Below are 17,325 nucleotides of genomic sequence, written 5' to 3'. Positions count from 1 at the left end.
TTGGTGCTATTTTTGAGAATCTCCCTTAATTTTATAACTAAAAGAAAAAACTTATATTGGTTTATAAATTAATAAAACAAAATTTTCGAAATTATTTAATAAAATTCTTAACAGTAATTATTTATTGTTTCAGAAATCTTAGGAACACAATAATAAACTATTTTAAACAATTATAAAATTTAATTTTATTTATAAAACTAAGATTAAATATTTGCATATCTAAATCGTTTAATAAAGATAGATCTATTTTAAAACTAATATACAACATTGCTTAATTTTAAAAATATCTCTATATACTTATTTAAGCAATGTTGTTAGAATTTTAACCAATTTTGATGTGGCATATTATGAAAAAATGCTATTGCATTTTAATTAATTTAATAACTAACAAAAGAAAAGTTTATATTGGTTTACAAAATTAAAAAAAATATATTTTCAGAAATATTTAATAAAATTATTTAATGAAATTATTTAACAGTAACTATTTATTGTTTCAGAAATCTTAGGAAAAAATAACAAAACTATTTAATTGGCTACAACTTATTTTTTTATACACAATATTCACTATATAACCAATACTAAGTGTATAATGTTGACAATATAAATATGCATAATCTAATTGTAGTTTTCGTATACATAATCTAACCATTTGTGAATACAAAAAGATTGATCGTTGAGAAATTTTTATATTTATTAGATATATTTTTCTCTTGGATTTTATATAGCTCTTAGGAAAAAGGAAACAAAATCACCTCTAAATCCGCATTCATCAATTTGTAATACCAGATCACATGTCAATACAGATTTTGTTGGGTTTTTTAGACTTTACTAAATTTATAATTAACGAATTTGATATTGCACCCAAACCAAAATAGTAGTACCGACTACATGTCAAAATCGAAGTATGAGACTAAGTAAATTAAATATATAATTTTATAAAAATTTATAGAATAAATAATTTTTTCTACTATTATATATTTTGTAACAAACAAATCCAAATTTACGTAAATAATTTCCCGTGCTGTACAGCGTGAGTCACTTATCTAGTATTCCGTTATAATGAAAGAACAAAATTTAAAAAAAAAAAAAAAAAAAAAAAAAAAAAAAAAAAAAAAAAAAAAAAAATCTGATATCAAAACTTTTCCAATGTTTGTAATTTATGTTATGTTTTCGTGGATTGGCAAAAATATAATAAAATACGAGAATTCTCAACATCGCAACTACAAGTCTACAAGGGTCAAGGGGAGAGTCCAGTACGAGTTTCCTAATCAAGCTCTCAAGGAAAAAGAAAACCCAGTAACTTGTGTTGATCCATCCATGTACATACTTTTCGTTAACTAACTTTTCAATGCAACAAAGCTTTTTGAGTATCAATAAAACCATAATTGACTAGTTTTTTGTTCAAAAGAAAACAGAGTAAATGATGAAAGAAACAAATCCCCTTTATAATAAAACGGAAATACACAACATTGTTTTGTAGACTATATAATTTTAATAAGTTGGTTACAGATAGGTTATAGATTAATTGGTTAAAAGTTAAATAGTGGGTGCAACTCTAATTTATTTTTGGAATATTTTATTATTATAGCATGTTGTTTCCGAAAATCTTAAAGAGAATATTCTAAAAAATTATTTGATATCATCTAAATGTTGATATGACCTATGCTAGAGCATGAGTTGCAATAGGATAGTCAACACCTTTTTTAGTTTTTGTATTCTCAGAACAATGTTTTGGGTAAATTAGTCAATCAAATACGGAACATTCAAAGTCTTAACTTTCCTTCAAAAACTAAAATAGGTGAAGTTACCAAACCAGGCAATATATAGACTAAAACATTCAAAGTATTATACTTTCGTTGAACAAATAAAATGAGCTATGCTTCTCTACCAAACAGTCCATCAGAATTCAGGGATTAAACATAATAAGTTTATGTTTCTTTGTTTTATAAAGAGATGAGAGTGTTTCTACTAAAAATATTGTGCCAAACTTCTTCTTTGTATCAAATTACTGACCAGTTCTTCACAAGCCAAACTTCTTTATATAACTAAACTCTAAAATCCTTTTTTCTCTTTTTTTATTTGGTTAAGTATATGGCCTATATATGGGCATCTACGAATTCTTCGTATGTTTCTTGATGCTCTCACTTTCACCTTATTTGAAAGATGCATCTTGATATGATGTACTCTTTTTCAATACCTCACTTTCTCGAGAGGACACTATTGTTTCTCGGAGTAACGTGTTTGAAATTGCAATGGGTATGTACAAACAAAGTTATCTCCCCTATGCCATACTTGATGGTTGCACACGTGATGCATGAATGATATATTTTTAGTTGTTTATATATTTTTATTGATTTGTGACTATGATAGAATCATATATATATATATACATGATTTTATTGTTTTGTTTTGTTACATGATTTTATTGTTTGATACATATATTGAATATAATTTTTATTAAATTCTATATAAATATAAATTGTAGGTGTGATTCTTTACTTATGGCAGCAATTTTTTTTTTGTTCTTTGAAATATTGAATAAATATAAGTATTATTCACAATGAAATCATGTTCATCTTGTTATGAGAAACATTTTATTTTCCAAAAGAGTTGATGAAGAGAACAAATTCCATGTTGATCAAAATTCCTAAAAATATACATTATGATTTACATATTTAGTATCTAATATCATATTTCTCTATACATAAAGATCCTCAAAGGTTTCTAATATCATAAAACTGAACACATATTACATATAACTAAATATTTTCAACTAAATACAATGAATTTTTTGTATTTAAGTAACAACTTACATATATTTATAATATGAAAAACTTAACAAAAATATAAGCAAAACATATGTCAAATATAAGAAAACATAAGTAAAATATTTTTACTTATGTATTTTATAACAAATAAAATAGACTCTCATATGTCAAACCATCCCTTTCTATTTTCATGTTAACATTTTATTAGTTCATCAAAAAGATCTTTTCATATAAAATTTAAATACAAGTTCTCAAGTTTTACGTTGTTTTTATCTTTATTTCAAACATCTAATATATTATATAATACTCTATTAATTAAAAAAATTAAGAAATATGAAATTGGATTCATATTTAATATGAAATTAATAAACTTTATATATTAAAATTTAAAAGAATGACAATGTCAAAAGATTATGAAACAAATGACATCTTTTCAAAGATTGGATTTTGTGGAAACTTTACTTTATTATGTAAGATGGTGTAAAAATTACCTTGATACTATATTTTAGTAGACTAAAAAAGAATCTCGTTTTGAAAATAGTATAAATTATCTGTTTGTTATAAAAGAAGATAACAAACCATGATTTAGTTTTGTGTGATAATTACACACAGCCCATATCATTCGGTCCACCGGCCTTCCTTATAATGGAACCAGAAGAAGGAGCAACCAAGTTCATGCAATTCTTCTTGAAAACCCATCAGAGATTCCTTTAGAAATGTATTGTGGCAGAGTTTCGACAACCTGTCAAACACCTGACTGCCAGGAGATAAGATATGGCTAGACACACGTTTCACCAGTTGGAAAAGAAAAACAGATCCATTAGAGGTCAATACACTCTCAGTATTGACCCTAGCTAGCACAAGAAATTCCTTCATCATGGTTTGGAATAATTCAAAGCCAATACTGGAGGAGTGAAGTATTGGTTAGCATAAAAGGAAATTTCACGTTACTTGAGAAATATGAAATCGAACATCTGGGTTTGTTTGATTTCACGATAACCGAATCGAACTGAGCTGGTTTGTTTGGTTATCGGTTAGTTAACATATTTCTAAATAGGTGCCAAAAAAGAAACTCGGTACGGTTCTTGGGTCAAAACCAAAAATAACTGATTTCTAATGCGGTTAACATCGGTTATTTTTAGTTACATTTGATTCGGTTAAATTAGGTATTGGTGAAAACCAATTTTAATAATTACCCGAACCGAAAGCAAACAAATCCAAATTAAACATGTTTTGATCGGTTAAACCGAGAGAACCGAAACTGAACTAAAAATCTCAGTTTGAGTCAAAATCCCAGTTTGAGTCAAAATCCCCAGCTGTGGTTGGTATTTCGGGTGATTGGAAGTTGCAACTGTGACGAACATGAACAATACTTGGAAATAAAATTTGTATATATTATTATAAAATTAAAAACTTAAACTGCTTTTTAATAAACCGAAACCAATATATAATTTCATTTTAATTGTAAAATCTAAACCCTAACCATCTCATTTGTAAACCCAAACTGACATATAATTTTGTTCTACTTGTAAAATATAAATTATAACCATCTCATTTGTGAACCCAAACCGACATATAATTTTGTTCTAATTGTAAAATCTAAATCCTAACCATCTCATTTGTGAATCCAAACCGACATATAATTTCGTTCTAATTATAAAATCTAAACCTTAACCATTTCATTTGTGAACCCAAACCGATATATAATTTCGTTTTAATTGTAAAATCTAAACTCTAATCATCTTATTTGTAAATCTAAACCGACACATTATTTTGTTCTAAGTTTAAAAATCTAAACCAAGCCAATATTTAACTTTACTTAACTAAAAGTATACAGAATTTATTTCCAATTTAATTTTGACTTTTTTTAAATGAAATATTAAATAAAAAATTCTGAATGGCTAAGAGGAGAGAAAGTGAACTTAAGTATTTTTCGACAAACATCATCATCGTCTTCAAATGGGAAAATTAGGTTTTGAACTATCACGTCTTTCTCACGCTTTTACGATTCAGGCCCATAGCACTTAACAGAAGGCCCATAACTCAAAAATCTTCTTCATATCACACCCAAATTCTCCACTGCTCTCTCCTCTCTAGACAGTCTCTGGATTCTTCTAGAATTTTCTTATGCAGACATCGTCGATTTCACTCCTCCGTCACTCTTCCCCGTTCCTCCGTCGCACGGCGGTTTTTCCCGGCGGATGTGGAGTTCGAGTCGGAATCGGAATTCGCCGCAGCTTCTGTCCTCTTTCAGCGAGACGAGATAACCCTGATGTCTCGAGAAAACCCCAACCGAGTAAGAATTTGCTCAGAGCGAAACATATCGGTACTAAAAATTACTCCTCCTCTCTCTCGCCGGTTCTCTCGCCGGAGCACAAACCTTCGCTCTTGGAGTCTCAAGCTATCGGTACCGTTGCAACAGCTCAAGCGAACTTTATGCGCGTCATTGTTCAAGATGTAGCTGGTTCTGTGAAGAGTGGTGATAATGATGATGATTCGTCTAAGAATGGTGTTGAGTTGCTTTGTGTTGTGAGAGCTGTGTTGAAGAAGATACGGAGGAGAGTTTTGGTTGGGGATAAGGTTCTTGTTGGATCTATTGATTGGGTTGATCGGAGAGGAATGATTGAGAATGTGTTTCACCGCCGCTCTGAGATTTTGGATCCACCGGTTGCGAACGTTGATCATTTGTTGGTGCTTTTCTCTCTGGATCAACCGAAGCTGGAGCCGTTTACACTCACTAGGTTCTTGGTGGAAGCTGAATCTACTCGTATTCCACTCACACTTGCTTTGAACAAAACTGAACTCATCAGTGAAGAGGTAAAAGGAGGAATTATAGATTGCATTAGCTCACTACTTGTTTGCTTCTAGGGATTGATTAGAATCATGAACTTGTTGTTTACAGGAATTGGAATCTTGGAAGATAAGATTGCGTGGTTGGAACTATGAACCATTGTTTTGTAGTGTGGGAACTAAAGAAGGACTTGATGAGATTGCGTTTATCCTGAGGAATCAGACTTCTGTGATTGTTGGACCTAGTGGTGTTGGGAAGTCAAGCTTAATAAACATATTGAGAAGTCACCATGGTGGTGGTGAGGTGGAAGATGAGAATTGGTTTGAGCCTGTAAGTTTCTTTCATTCTAGAGCTTAACTTTTACTTTACCATGTTCTCATGGCTTGACTCTTTGTGATATTCAGATGTTAGGTAATAAGTGGTTTGATGATCAACGAGTAGGGGAAGTTTCTTCTAGAAGTGGTAGGGGTAAACATACAACACGGAACGTATCGCTACTGCCTGTTTCTGAAGGTGGTTATCTCGCTGATACTCCTGGCTTTAGCCAACCTAGTTTGCTGAAAGTAACAAAGCAGTCACTTGCACACTGTTTTCCTGAGGTTTGTTCCTTGTACCCTTTGGCTTGTTCCCATTTTGCTTATTGACCAACTGTGACGATGTGTTGTCTTCTGAATTGTTTCTTTAGATACGGAACAAGATTGAAGGTGGAAAATGTGGATTTAGAGATTGCTTGCATATTGGGGAACCAGGGTGTGTTGTGAAAGGTGATTGGGAAAGGTATCCTTACTACTTGCAACTGCTTGATGAGATCAGAATCAGGGAGGAGTTTCAGCTTAGGACTTTTGGAACCAAAAGGGAAGATGATGTTAGGTATTATTATTGGGATTCTCCTGAAACTTATATCTTGAGATTGGTCATTTTCTCAAATGTCGTTTAACTAGGGGATCCATGACACAGGTACAAAGTAGGAGACATGGGTGTGAAACATGCTGAACCAAGGCTAGTACCCAAGAAGCATAGGAGAGAGTCGAGGAAGAAAACGAAACAGACAATGATCAGTGAGCTGGATGAGTTCGAAGATGATGACTTGGACTTAGAGAACGACCCAATCGTCCGAGCCATTGAGAATACACGACAATGAGAGAACTCATGTTTCCCACGAAGAAAAAGTCAGAAAATGTACAGATCTCTTTTGTTCTCAGAACTTATGTTCGTCTGCTTTTATTAACTAACGAAGTAAACCCTAAGAACCTAATATTGCAGAACCTTTTTTGTTCAAGAATTATTTAGATCATATGATTACTACTAAATACGAGACATGATAAATGCTTGTCATAACCATTAAGCGAAAATCTTCAAGAAAAAACTATCCGTTGTCTTACAAAACGATTCGAGCTAAAATAAAAAGGGAACAAAATCTCTTCAATGAGCACAAAGGACATAGAAATAAAACAAAGAAAGCTTAAGCTGCTGACTTCTTAGACTTGGCTGCCAACTGAGTCTCCGGCTACAATTATCAAAAAACAATTACGAAATGAGAATCACCGTTATTAACACAAATCCTGACTAACAAATGAGATGAAATATAGTTACCTCTTTCTTGACAGGCTCTTCCTTCTCTGACAAAATCAACTCAATGTGGCATGGGTTGGACATGTAAGCTGCAACCATGAAAGACACAATGAGTCACTAAAGAGAAGACAAAAAGATAACCATGCAAGTAATTTTACAATATCGCAAAACTTACGGTTGATTCTTCCGTGAGCACGGTAAGTCCTTCTCCTTTGCTTTGCGGCCTGGTTCACTTGGATGTGTGAGATGAAGAGCGCATCAACGTCCAAACCTTTCACCTGAAAAGTCAAAGTCAAATTATGCTCATTAGCAAAATGGTAGAGACAACCAAAAACGATTCCATACATTCATAATTAAAAGACTGTTATCCTCACCTCAGCATTGCTCTCAGCGTTCTTGAGCAAATCAAGAACAAACTGAGCAGACTTGGCGGGCCAACGTCCTTGACCATTAGAATGCCTGTTCTTAGCTTGAGCAGTTCTCCCCACACCTCTGCAGAAACGTGTGAAGGGAATTGCTTGCTTGTGAGCTATCACATCCTCAAGGTACCTCTTGGCCTTGATCAATGGTAGCTTCCTGATGGCGTGCGCTGTTTCCCTAGTGTTCTGTTCCACACAATCCAATACAAAACAAAAACACAATGAGCACAACCAATCAAAAACCAACAGTCTTGTAAAATGTGGCATCATTTACTGAACCATTAGTCACAAAAAAATCTACATAGGTTCACCCAAGAACAATGCCCGTAATTTCCCTGATATATACGAGAGCTTCATTCACAGAAATAGGCAACAAAGCCCTGCTTTTTTAATCAGGTTTCAATACTAACTTACTAACCCCCAAAAAAAAAACCTAAAATCCAAAAGCTTCATAATACGAAATGATAAAACTATTATCAATGTACCATCATGTACTGAACCTTAATAGTTATGAGATATACAAACACAGATTCACCCAATCACGATGACCAATTCAATCTCCCTGAAGTATACGTGAGATCTGTAAATTGCTACAGAACTCTGCTTTTTCTCAATCAGGTTAAACCCTAAAAACTACAATCTCCTAAACCCATAAATCTAAAACCACATCGGAAAATGTAATTGCGAGCTACACATACCTTGAAGTGAACCCTAAGATCGGATCCTCTAGCCTTGCAAGCTGCCAAAATCAAAAACAAAATATAACCACAAAGATCAAAACACACAATCGAATACAAAGCAGAACGATCGAGACAACGAAATGGTCACCAAAGGAACTTACACTTGGTCTGGTTGTCGGGTTCTTGCGAGTACTTCACCTGCGAAATTAGCAAAAGGTAAGATAAAGAAGATTAGACAAAGGCGATTTTCTAGGTTAAATCTACGAGAGTAGAGAGATGGAGTGAGAAGCTTGAAGCAATTACCATGGCGGCTAATAGAAGAATCGGCTGCAGAAGAGTTGAGAGATTTGTTGAAGAGAGACTTTATATAGTGATAAAAGATATAAACCTGCGAAAACCTAGTTCTTATATTCTAATGGGCTTATTTTTTGTCCATTTGTCATGACTTTACAGGCTTTATACAATAGCCCATTAACACTATGAATTGGGTTGGCGATTCTTCTTCTCAGTTTTTTTTTTTTAATATGTTCGTGGATATACACTAAAATATTCGATCGTTACTCTTTCTTGCCTTATTTTTTATTATATGTTGCTTACCTTTAATTTTGGTAGCTTATCTTATAAAAACAACTAGATTAAGCACGGGTTAAAATTCATTTTATTTATATTATATTTTTATATAAAATATAATTTATGTTATTTTTTTTAAAGTTTTTTTGATAATACATTATGCAATAAAATCATATGCTAAATATGAAAGCTTGAAAAAAAACACCTATTTTGTAAGTTTATTTTGTAAGTTTTATATTGTTAATGATTCTAGATAAGTATATGTGCTATAACACTGGTTAAATTTTATTTCGTAATCTATCTTGTAATCCACTACTTAACTTGTAACCAATCAACATATCAATTTCGTAATCTATCTTTGGTTAACATTGTGCTCTATCGATAAAATATGTAGAAAATAAATTTGTAATATTGTGTTTAAAAATCTTTGGAAACAACAATATATGACTAAAATCTTCCAAAAATACAGTTTGGAATATCCATGATTTTATTTGTTACCATTAATATATCAATTATCAATTTGGTATATTCCTAATATTTAGGTGTAACTATTAATATTAATATATGAAATAATCTATAATCTATCTATAACCTGTGTGTAACCATTTGTAACCATTTATTGAAAATATAAAATCTACAAAAACTATGTTGAGTACTTCCCTTTTATTAAAAAGGGAATCTCCTGGTACACATCTAAAAGTATTTTTTTTTAAAAAAAAGTCCACTTAACTCCCTATATGGGATTAATGCCAATCCGTCTCACCATAATCAAAATAAGTTTTTACGTTAAAAAAAATAATCAAAATAAGTTTTTTTAATCAATTCTAATTATGTTAATTGCTTTACCAAATTAGCATATTTTTATAGTTTATAATTTTTCCATGTTAATATATATAGTTTATGATAATTAATAGAATTTTAATTTTTTTGGTAATTCCTCAAAAAAAAAAAAAAAAAAAAAACCAAATTATATGGGGGTTTTCAACATATTTAATGTGACATTTTATAATTGGATGTTCGGTTTAGGAAATTTATTAATGTTAATATAATTATGGAGATTGTAAACTTTTGTTATTGAAAATCTGTTGTATATCATTTAAATTTGAGAGATTCTAGCATCAATAAAAATAGTTTAGAGATTTAATGGGTAGAATTGTTTTTGGAAAATCAGAATGTATAGATGTTGTTAAGATTTTATGGCAATAAATGTAACAAATGTTGGTCAATTTAAGAAAGTTTAGTATTTGAGTATCTCTGCAGTGTTATTTATAGAATTGTTTTAGAGATTAGTGTTGTAAAAAATAAATTAAATAAGTAAAACTTAAAGAGCATAAACTAAAATGTACTTAAAAAATATTAATATAGATATACGTATGTATGTTAAGACTTAGAGTGTTTCATTTATGTGATTGATAAGACTCGAAGTGAACCATTAGGCGGTCCTTCCACAAGACCGGTTCGTGTTAGAAGACCAAACCAACGGTACGTTGATTGTGTCAACCATGAAGACCCTGTTCTTTTATTGTTGTTTCTGATTCAGTTGGCAAATAAGTTGAAGTGGTCTTCCGAGTTATAAGGAGCCACTCAACTTCTTTCCCATTTCCCTAAGTTGTGGGATCGTCATGATCACACGACACTTTGTATTTTACTTATTTAAATCAATCAAAAAATTAAAAAAATGTAGTCTTAACTACCCAAAAATATTGATCTTATTGTTTTTTTGAGCAATACTCTTAGCTTTGAAGAGGAACTTATCAGCGGTATCAGAACACTTTTTTTTTCTTTTACAAACAACTCGCTTCGACGTTCTAAACATAAAGAAAAGCACATTGTGTCTCCGGAGACATCCGTCGAGCCGATGGGAACCCACAAGGAACGGTTGGAGGAGTTGGAAATAGTAATATTTTTTTAATAGTTTTAATTTAATTAAAGCCAATTATCAATAATTTTTAATTAAAAAAAAAGAGAGATTATGTGAAAGAAAGACTAGTTTCCAACAAATCAAAGAAAACGGTTAAAGTCCTCACATCCCCACAGTTTGCTAGTATACGAGCCAAGCTTGTAAAAAAATTGTGTTGTAACTTTGTTGTTTGTAAAATATAAGTGGCCTAAATATTTATAAAATTTGAGTCATAAAATAAAAACAATTCAGATTTAAAGTAGTAAATTATAAATAAAATTTTCAACTCAAAGTAGAATAAAAGCAGTTTTACTCTATATATATATATATATATATAGTAGGATTAGAGAAAAGAGGATCTTACTCTATACTAGAATTTAGAGGAAAATGTAAAGTGGAATTGGAATTGTTCTCGATAACATGTGCTAATTTTGTTAGATTTTTTTTTTTTAATGTTGCACTACAATAATTACATGCATATTCAGATATTTTAAATGATGATAGTAGTTACTTTACATAAAAGAATTATGGCATTATGTTGTTGTCCAATCGATCATCAACCGTAAAGGAGAATCATGGCGAGTACTTATCAAGTTTAAAGATAAAAAATTGTGCTAAACTATATCTGTTGAATAGAGATTTGATCACATTAAATAGATTTTGCTCTGTACAAACTTTGTATATGACAAGAATTACTACCGAGACTGACTTGCGTTTCCATTTGATTATATATATGTAGTAATCATAAACTTTTGTTGTTACTTTACTTTGTCAGTGGCTTTTAATTAAATCTACTAATCTAACTAACTCGTCATAAAATATTTCATTTGGATACAAAGTTATATATTAGATCAACTACAACTACAATATTTAATTAATACAAAACCTATAGCTATATGTATACAATATCTAGAAAAAAATCTTTTAAAATATCTGGATATAATTTTTGTTTATCGATATTATTTTTGTTTGTTCTATTTTCCATGTAAAAAGTTAAATACAACAAATATAGTCAAATCTCGATAAATTAATATTCTCTGTAAATTAATAATTTTTTCCGGTCCCAAGTTGGAGAAATACAAAATACTCTATGATTGTATGATTAGAAGAAGTAAGTAGAAAGAAAGCTAGTGTAGGCAATGACGTCGGACCATTTTGGGAAAAGACCCTTCAAATGTATAGTTTCTTCATCAAGACGTTGATCAAGAACAGCTACATCTACTCTCACTTCATCTTCACTACTTGCCTCTAACCAGAAGTTCCACTTCTCACCGCTGTTGCCACTCAGTCTCAATATGTACGAAGGAGGACCACCCGGTGGGAGTTCAGGTGCTGCAACAACAATAGTCAATAAGCCATTTTGTTAGGAGAAAGAAAAAGGAGGGTTCTTTGTGTGTGTGTAACCTGGAGGTTTGCCATCTGCAAAGGACCATCCTGATAACGGACCAGTTATGTTCAGAACTGTGACCCAGATCTCTTCCAACGACCTGCAAATGGAATATAGACAATAGTTAATAACCAATTTTGGTAAATAGCAAAACAAAACCAATAGAAGTGTCTTTTTTGGAGTCCAACTAACCCCAAAGAGAGTTCCAGATGAACTCTGCGAGTTCCGTTTTTAAATGTCGTTTGCGGTTTATGAGTTTGAAGGTGTGGGAATTGGCTATATCGTTCTGAAATATTGTTGGCTTTAGCAGAGAACCTTCCGTTTGTTGTTACTACGCAAGAAATAGGGAAAAGTGCCTGTAGATACCAGACAACTCTTTACTCCAAACTCAAAATACTTACTATATCTTTGCCAATAGCATGTACGGTGAAACGAATCTAAAGAACGTACCAACCAAGCTTCTTGAGGAGATGCTTCAGCATTTGCCAATGAAAAAGAAGGACCAGCATGAAGTTCCTCTGCCACTTCCGGAGCATGTTTAAAAATGAACTCCATAGAGTTTGAATCAATCACAGCTAAATCGTAACTTGAGCCTGTGATTTCATTTCCACCTGCAACAGGCACATTAATAAACATTTAACTTCATTACTCCGAAAACAGTTCTATATCGCGTGAGCAAAAGGCTTACCTGCAGAGATGAATGTGTGTTGGAGTACAACTCTCTTCGGTGCATCTTTGCTATAAGGAAAGAACTGTGATGATACAGCCAACATGACCACACTGAAGTGAAGCAAGAATTTCAAGATCGACGATTTGGCCAGCCAACGATCACAAATTGGTATTACTGGACCTAAACACAAGCCGGTGACGATTCCAATGACTGCAGCTACTGCTACATCTGCTAGATAATACCCTGCAAAACCAAAACATTGTACAATAAACATCTTCACAATGAAGGTCACACTTGCAATCACAACAAGCTATTTAATGTTCCAATGGTAAAACTAACCATAAGGTGGTGGAATTGCTCCCATCATTCCCATCTTCTCAATTAAAAATAGTGCAAGAATACCACCAAAATATAGAGCATACAGAAGGCATGGAACAAGAGGTATCACATAAAACATGGGAGACCTGGATGAAATATAACTTTATCATACAACAGATTTATCCAGAAGGCTAAAGTTAGGCAATGTCTAGAAGTATTACTTGATCGAGTTATAGCCATAAGACTTGACTGACATACAGAAAGCAATCCACCCTAGTAGCATAGAAATGCAGATGACAAATGTCATGAATCCTCCATTTAATCCAGCGAAAAAATATGCCTGAAAACGTTTCTCAAGTTAGTCAAAGATCAGCCAAACAAACAAACAAAGTCCGAGGTAACAAAAAGTGCATACCGAAGTTGCAAAAGCATAGAACCCAAATGCTCCCCAAAACCTTGCTTCATCAGATGGTTCCTACAAGATCATAGTTAGAAGACATTTTCTAGTAATAGACAGGGAGACTAATGAGATAAGAGGAAAGAATAAGGACTTTACAACTTTCATTATCTTCTTGGATGAAACACCTTGAGAATGTGAGACACGATCAGAGATAGCTCTTGGAATTAAAAGGCCAAAAAATGAGCAGGGGATGAACATCAAGAAAGCTAAGTATGAATGAGCAAACCTGCATTTCCACCATAATTTAAATGAGTCTCCCCCACCAATAAAATTTTCCACTGTTTCAATACCTTTATTAAGCATTAAATAAAATATGGAACAATGTAACAAGAATAAAAAACGAACCAGCTCATGGGATAAGCAAAGAACAATCTGATGACTGCGAAGAGAACAGGGAATATTACACCAAGTAAAATCCCAGCGAAATGGTTGACAACTCCTAATCAGGCAACGGTTTACAATGTTAAACCTCCAAAACATCGTACAAGAAGGAAAAGAGTACAGAGTAACTAAAAATAGTAAGAATGTAAAAGATTGCATATTTTTTACCTTTCAAGAAAGCCCACAAGATTGATAACAAAGGGTGTGTCTTAGGTTCCATCATATACAAAAAGAAAGGAACACAAAGGAACAAAGCAGCTGGAATATTATGAAGTACCATAGCTACTCTTCTTGGATAGTACACCTGATAGATGTCATGATATCAGCTTGTCAAGCGAATGTAAACAAGTTAAGAAACAAAAAAAGATGATGAACAAAGTCAAAAGCACTCACCATGAAGAATGTTAAGTAATCAAAGAAAACAGCTCTTTCAACCATGTCATTGTTAGCATCCTTTCTTTCACTAGCAACCTTCAGTCTAGAAGAACTTGTGAAGGCTTTAAGCACGCTAATTAAGTTTTCTCCACGTGCTTGCATGCTTCCAGGTCTGGTTTAAATGTATTTCTGTGAAACGAGGATCGTACTAAAAAATAAACAATAGTAAGGAAAAGTTCAACCATAATATATACCAAAACGATGCATACACTATTCTGTCCACTGTGTCAAAGGAAGTATGGTAGTAGTAACCGCCTAGAAGAAAGATAATGTCTAGCCCGGGGATGTCAGCGTAATCTTCTGCAAACATTCTGTAATCGGTGTCTCCAGGAATTACAGGGAAAACATCCTGGGAAATATCACAGGGCAACTTCAAGTCAGTGACACAGATGAACTAGAAACAAAATGGTTGGATACAGTTTTGTCATTGACCCCACTATCACTTGGTAAAAGCAGAGAAGACAGTGTCTGTGGATGTGTGTGAATGTCAAATGCATGTCACAGAGCTAAAGATCAAGAGAGAGAGAGAGACCTGTGCAGAACTCTGTGCCATTGGATACACTGCAGCTTGAGAATAAACTTGGGACGGCCACGAACCAGGCCCTGATTGGCAGACCAGATCTGCCAGCCATTTACATCAAGAATAAATAGTCATTGAAAAGCAAACACTTAACGCTGTCACTAATAAGCCAACACATATTCTCAAGCTGCATTATTTTCTAGAGACAGGCTAATGAATGAGAAGTTCTTCAATATGTCTACGGCAATGGTCTATAAAGATGTTTAATGATAAGCTTTGTTATATCAATCCTCGGGAAAGATAAGAGTGGATCCAAGATCAAACTTAAGAATATCACTGTAATGGTTTTATTCATTATCAATATTACACCATCTGAATAGTCCTTAGGGGATACAAGATCTTACCAATACCCCCTGTCCCAGAAGCTTCCACATTGATAAAAGCTCCAATGGTGTCTTTCAACTTATGCTTCGTCATGAAGCCGTGTGAGCCCTAAACACACAGACAAAACGCCACACCACCATGTAAAGTAAGAGCTGATTTTTCATCATCTTGACTATATAAGAAAGATCATACTATTTAGCAATTACAAACTACATTTAAGATAAATTTCATGAAACAACATCATTCTATACGTAAAGAGTAACTAAGCATCATTCATAACTGAGTTACCAGCATAAAAAGCTCTTCAGCACCATTAAAGAGAAAGATTACAGGTCGAGGTGGGGTCCAACCAGAATCCACAACTAGTCTTGCTAATTCAAGTAGTGATGCTGCAAAAATGGAAACACATAAATCCATGAATATAGTGGTCAAGAAAGGAAAAACTAAATAAATGGTAACCCCAAACTCACCTACACATGACCCACAGTCACCAGCTCCAGGTGAGTTAACAGGACTGTCATAATGTGCATTCATCAATACAGATGCATCAGTGTCATGAGAATCCATTGAGGAGATACTGCAATAAAACAAAAACAAAAAAATTGGTGAAATGTTTGGCATTAATCAGTGGGGACACAAATCATTCAATGTTGCAGACTCTCTACTAATGACTGACTATAAAATATAACACATACTATAAGAGAAAGAATGGTCAACCGCAAACTGAATCATAAAATGCAAACTACAAAGTCTCCTGAATAACACATATAAACCAGAAAATCTCAATGTACTAGTAGTAAAGAAAGAGTACCGCATAAGTATATTTGTGTGGTTTCTGTATCCAAGTGAGATGCTATGGCCTAGAAACATCATGCTAAAGGAACCATCCACCTGAGTCTCCTCCACCTCAACCCTATTATACAACCAAAAAGCATTAAACTCGTGATACCACTTTCTTTGATTCGGGTCAAAAAAAAAAGTTTATTCAAACCAAACCTTAGATTAGGACCAGCTCTCTCCTTAACCATCTCCAACTGCGATTTTATATATGTTGCAGCTTCTTTAAGCCCTGGTCGTCCTTCCTACAAAACCCATGTCGTGAAACAAAGATCAGAGAGAGGAAGTGAAAGTGAAAGAGATGAAACGGCGGCGAATCAAATCACCTGACGACCATCGATCTCCTCAGCCAAGACACGGATGTGTTCGACGGCTCTAGCTTCAGAGAAACGTTCGAGAGGAGCGTCTGAAGGAAGAGGAGAGATGAATTTCATGTGGAGGACGGAGTAAACAATAGCTGACATTAAAGCGTAGATGAAGACGATTGAGAAGAGGAACTTGAATCCAGTTGCATCGCTTGTGCTCATTCTCCAAAACGCCATCACTACTAATGGAATGGATTCAAATTGTTTGAATCGGCGCTTTGGTAATGACAAAGAGATTCAGAGAAAAGGAAAAGAATTAAGACAAATCTTGTACTTAGAAAGACAACGATGGTTCAGTTTTGTAATGTAACGGAACAGAACACAGAACGGGAACGCCGTCGCTATGTGTCAGAGAGAGAGAGAGAAGAAGAGACTGTTACGGTGTGATGTGATACAAAGTTACTAAAATATCCTCGTCTTATATATCATTATCAAAAACGTTTTCTCTCTAATCTAATCTTAATTTATAAAAAGGTGTCATGTCAGGATCAAAGTGTTAATTTAATTCGTAGAGATTTGTAAAGTTTGATTTCTTTTTGTTTTTGACTTATAGATTTGAAGTTTGAAAGTCATTGAATTCGAATATCTTTGGACTATTTAAAAGGTGAAAGATCATATAGTATTTGCATGTGTATGGACAGATGTCAATATCAAAGTGACATTGTTGTGTGTTTTCTGACTTTTAAATACGATGCAGCGAAAGTAGAATTTTGCATATTACGACGGAGAGTCAGAGGATTCAGAGCAATCCAAAAAGGTGTTAAAATTGGTTCATTAGCCTGTATTTGGGTTATAATTGGGAAAAATGTCATATTGTTTCAACAAAAACATATGAGTTACATGATTTTTTTTTTGTGTGTGCACGAAT

The 17,325-nt window shown here is 33.2% G+C and overlaps 3 protein-coding genes and 2 non-coding genes across 9 annotated transcripts; 1 reads left to right on the top strand and 4 right to left on the bottom strand.

The window, feature by feature from the left end:
- Positions 1–4,719: 4,719 nt before the first annotated feature.
- LOC104787752 (small ribosomal subunit biogenesis GTPase RsgA 1, mitochondrial) lies at positions 4,720–6,853 on the top strand. Its single transcript, XM_010513373.3, has 5 exons — positions 4,720–5,585; positions 5,671–5,889; positions 5,964–6,158; positions 6,245–6,429; positions 6,517–6,853. Exons 1-5 carry the CDS (start codon positions 4,896–4,898, stop codon positions 6,698–6,700), a joined length of 1,473 nt encoding a protein of 490 aa, XP_010511675.1. The 5' UTR covers positions 4,720–4,895; the 3' UTR covers positions 6,701–6,853.
- Positions 6,854–6,878: 25 nt separating this feature from the next.
- Positions 6,879–8,652, bottom strand: LOC104787751 (large ribosomal subunit protein uL22y). The gene is made up of 7 exons (XM_019246052.2): positions 8,534–8,652; positions 8,392–8,428; positions 8,249–8,289; positions 7,506–7,736; positions 7,307–7,409; positions 7,153–7,220; positions 6,879–7,066 (listed from the first exon to the last, which is right to left on the bottom strand). The coding sequence occupies exons 1-7, from the start codon at positions 8,534–8,536 to the stop codon at positions 7,022–7,024; spliced, it is 528 nt and encodes a 175-aa protein (XP_019101597.1). The 5' UTR covers positions 8,537–8,652; the 3' UTR covers positions 6,879–7,021.
- Positions 7,807–7,940, bottom strand: LOC147944761 (small nucleolar RNA snoR74). The gene has a single exon (XR_015558643.1). It is a non-coding gene; the product is annotated as a small nucleolar RNA snoR74 (small nucleolar RNA).
- On the bottom strand, positions 8,028–8,160 carry LOC147944760 (small nucleolar RNA snoR74). Its single transcript, XR_015558632.1, has one exon. It is a non-coding gene; the product is annotated as a small nucleolar RNA snoR74 (small nucleolar RNA).
- Positions 8,653–11,709: 3,057 nt separating the features above from the next.
- Positions 11,710–17,028, bottom strand: LOC104787749 (uncharacterized). 5 transcript variants are annotated; one of them, XM_019246051.2, is made up of 20 exons: positions 16,419–17,028; positions 16,252–16,337; positions 16,067–16,168; positions 15,726–15,832; positions 15,544–15,644; positions 15,276–15,363; positions 14,884–14,972; positions 14,561–14,700; positions 14,310–14,463; positions 14,085–14,220; positions 13,881–13,974; positions 13,632–13,761; positions 13,491–13,550; positions 13,297–13,415; positions 13,097–13,221; positions 12,776–13,000; positions 12,538–12,698; positions 12,280–12,443; positions 12,105–12,187; positions 11,710–12,032 (listed from the first exon to the last, which is right to left on the bottom strand). In XM_019246051.2, exons 1-20 carry the CDS (start codon positions 16,632–16,634, stop codon positions 11,803–11,805), a joined length of 2,610 nt encoding a protein of 869 aa, XP_019101596.2. In that variant the 5' UTR covers positions 16,635–17,028; the 3' UTR covers positions 11,710–11,802. The 5 variants fall into 5 exon arrangements, with proteins under 5 accessions (XP_019101596.2, XP_010511673.2, XP_087307205.1 ...); XM_010513371.3 differs by having other exon boundaries at positions 13,635–13,761; positions 16,419–16,941; XM_087451079.1 differs by having other exon boundaries at positions 14,310–14,480; positions 16,419–16,840.
- Between the last annotated feature and the right edge of the window lie 297 nt (positions 17,029–17,325).

Source organism: Camelina sativa, chromosome 5, assembly GCF_030686135.1.
Source record: "Camelina sativa cultivar CO46 ecotype springtype chromosome 5, ASM3068613v1".
NCBI classification, from domain to species: Eukaryota; Viridiplantae; Streptophyta; class Magnoliopsida; order Brassicales; family Brassicaceae; genus Camelina; species Camelina sativa.
This window is presented reverse-complemented; position numbering and strand designations above follow the sequence as displayed.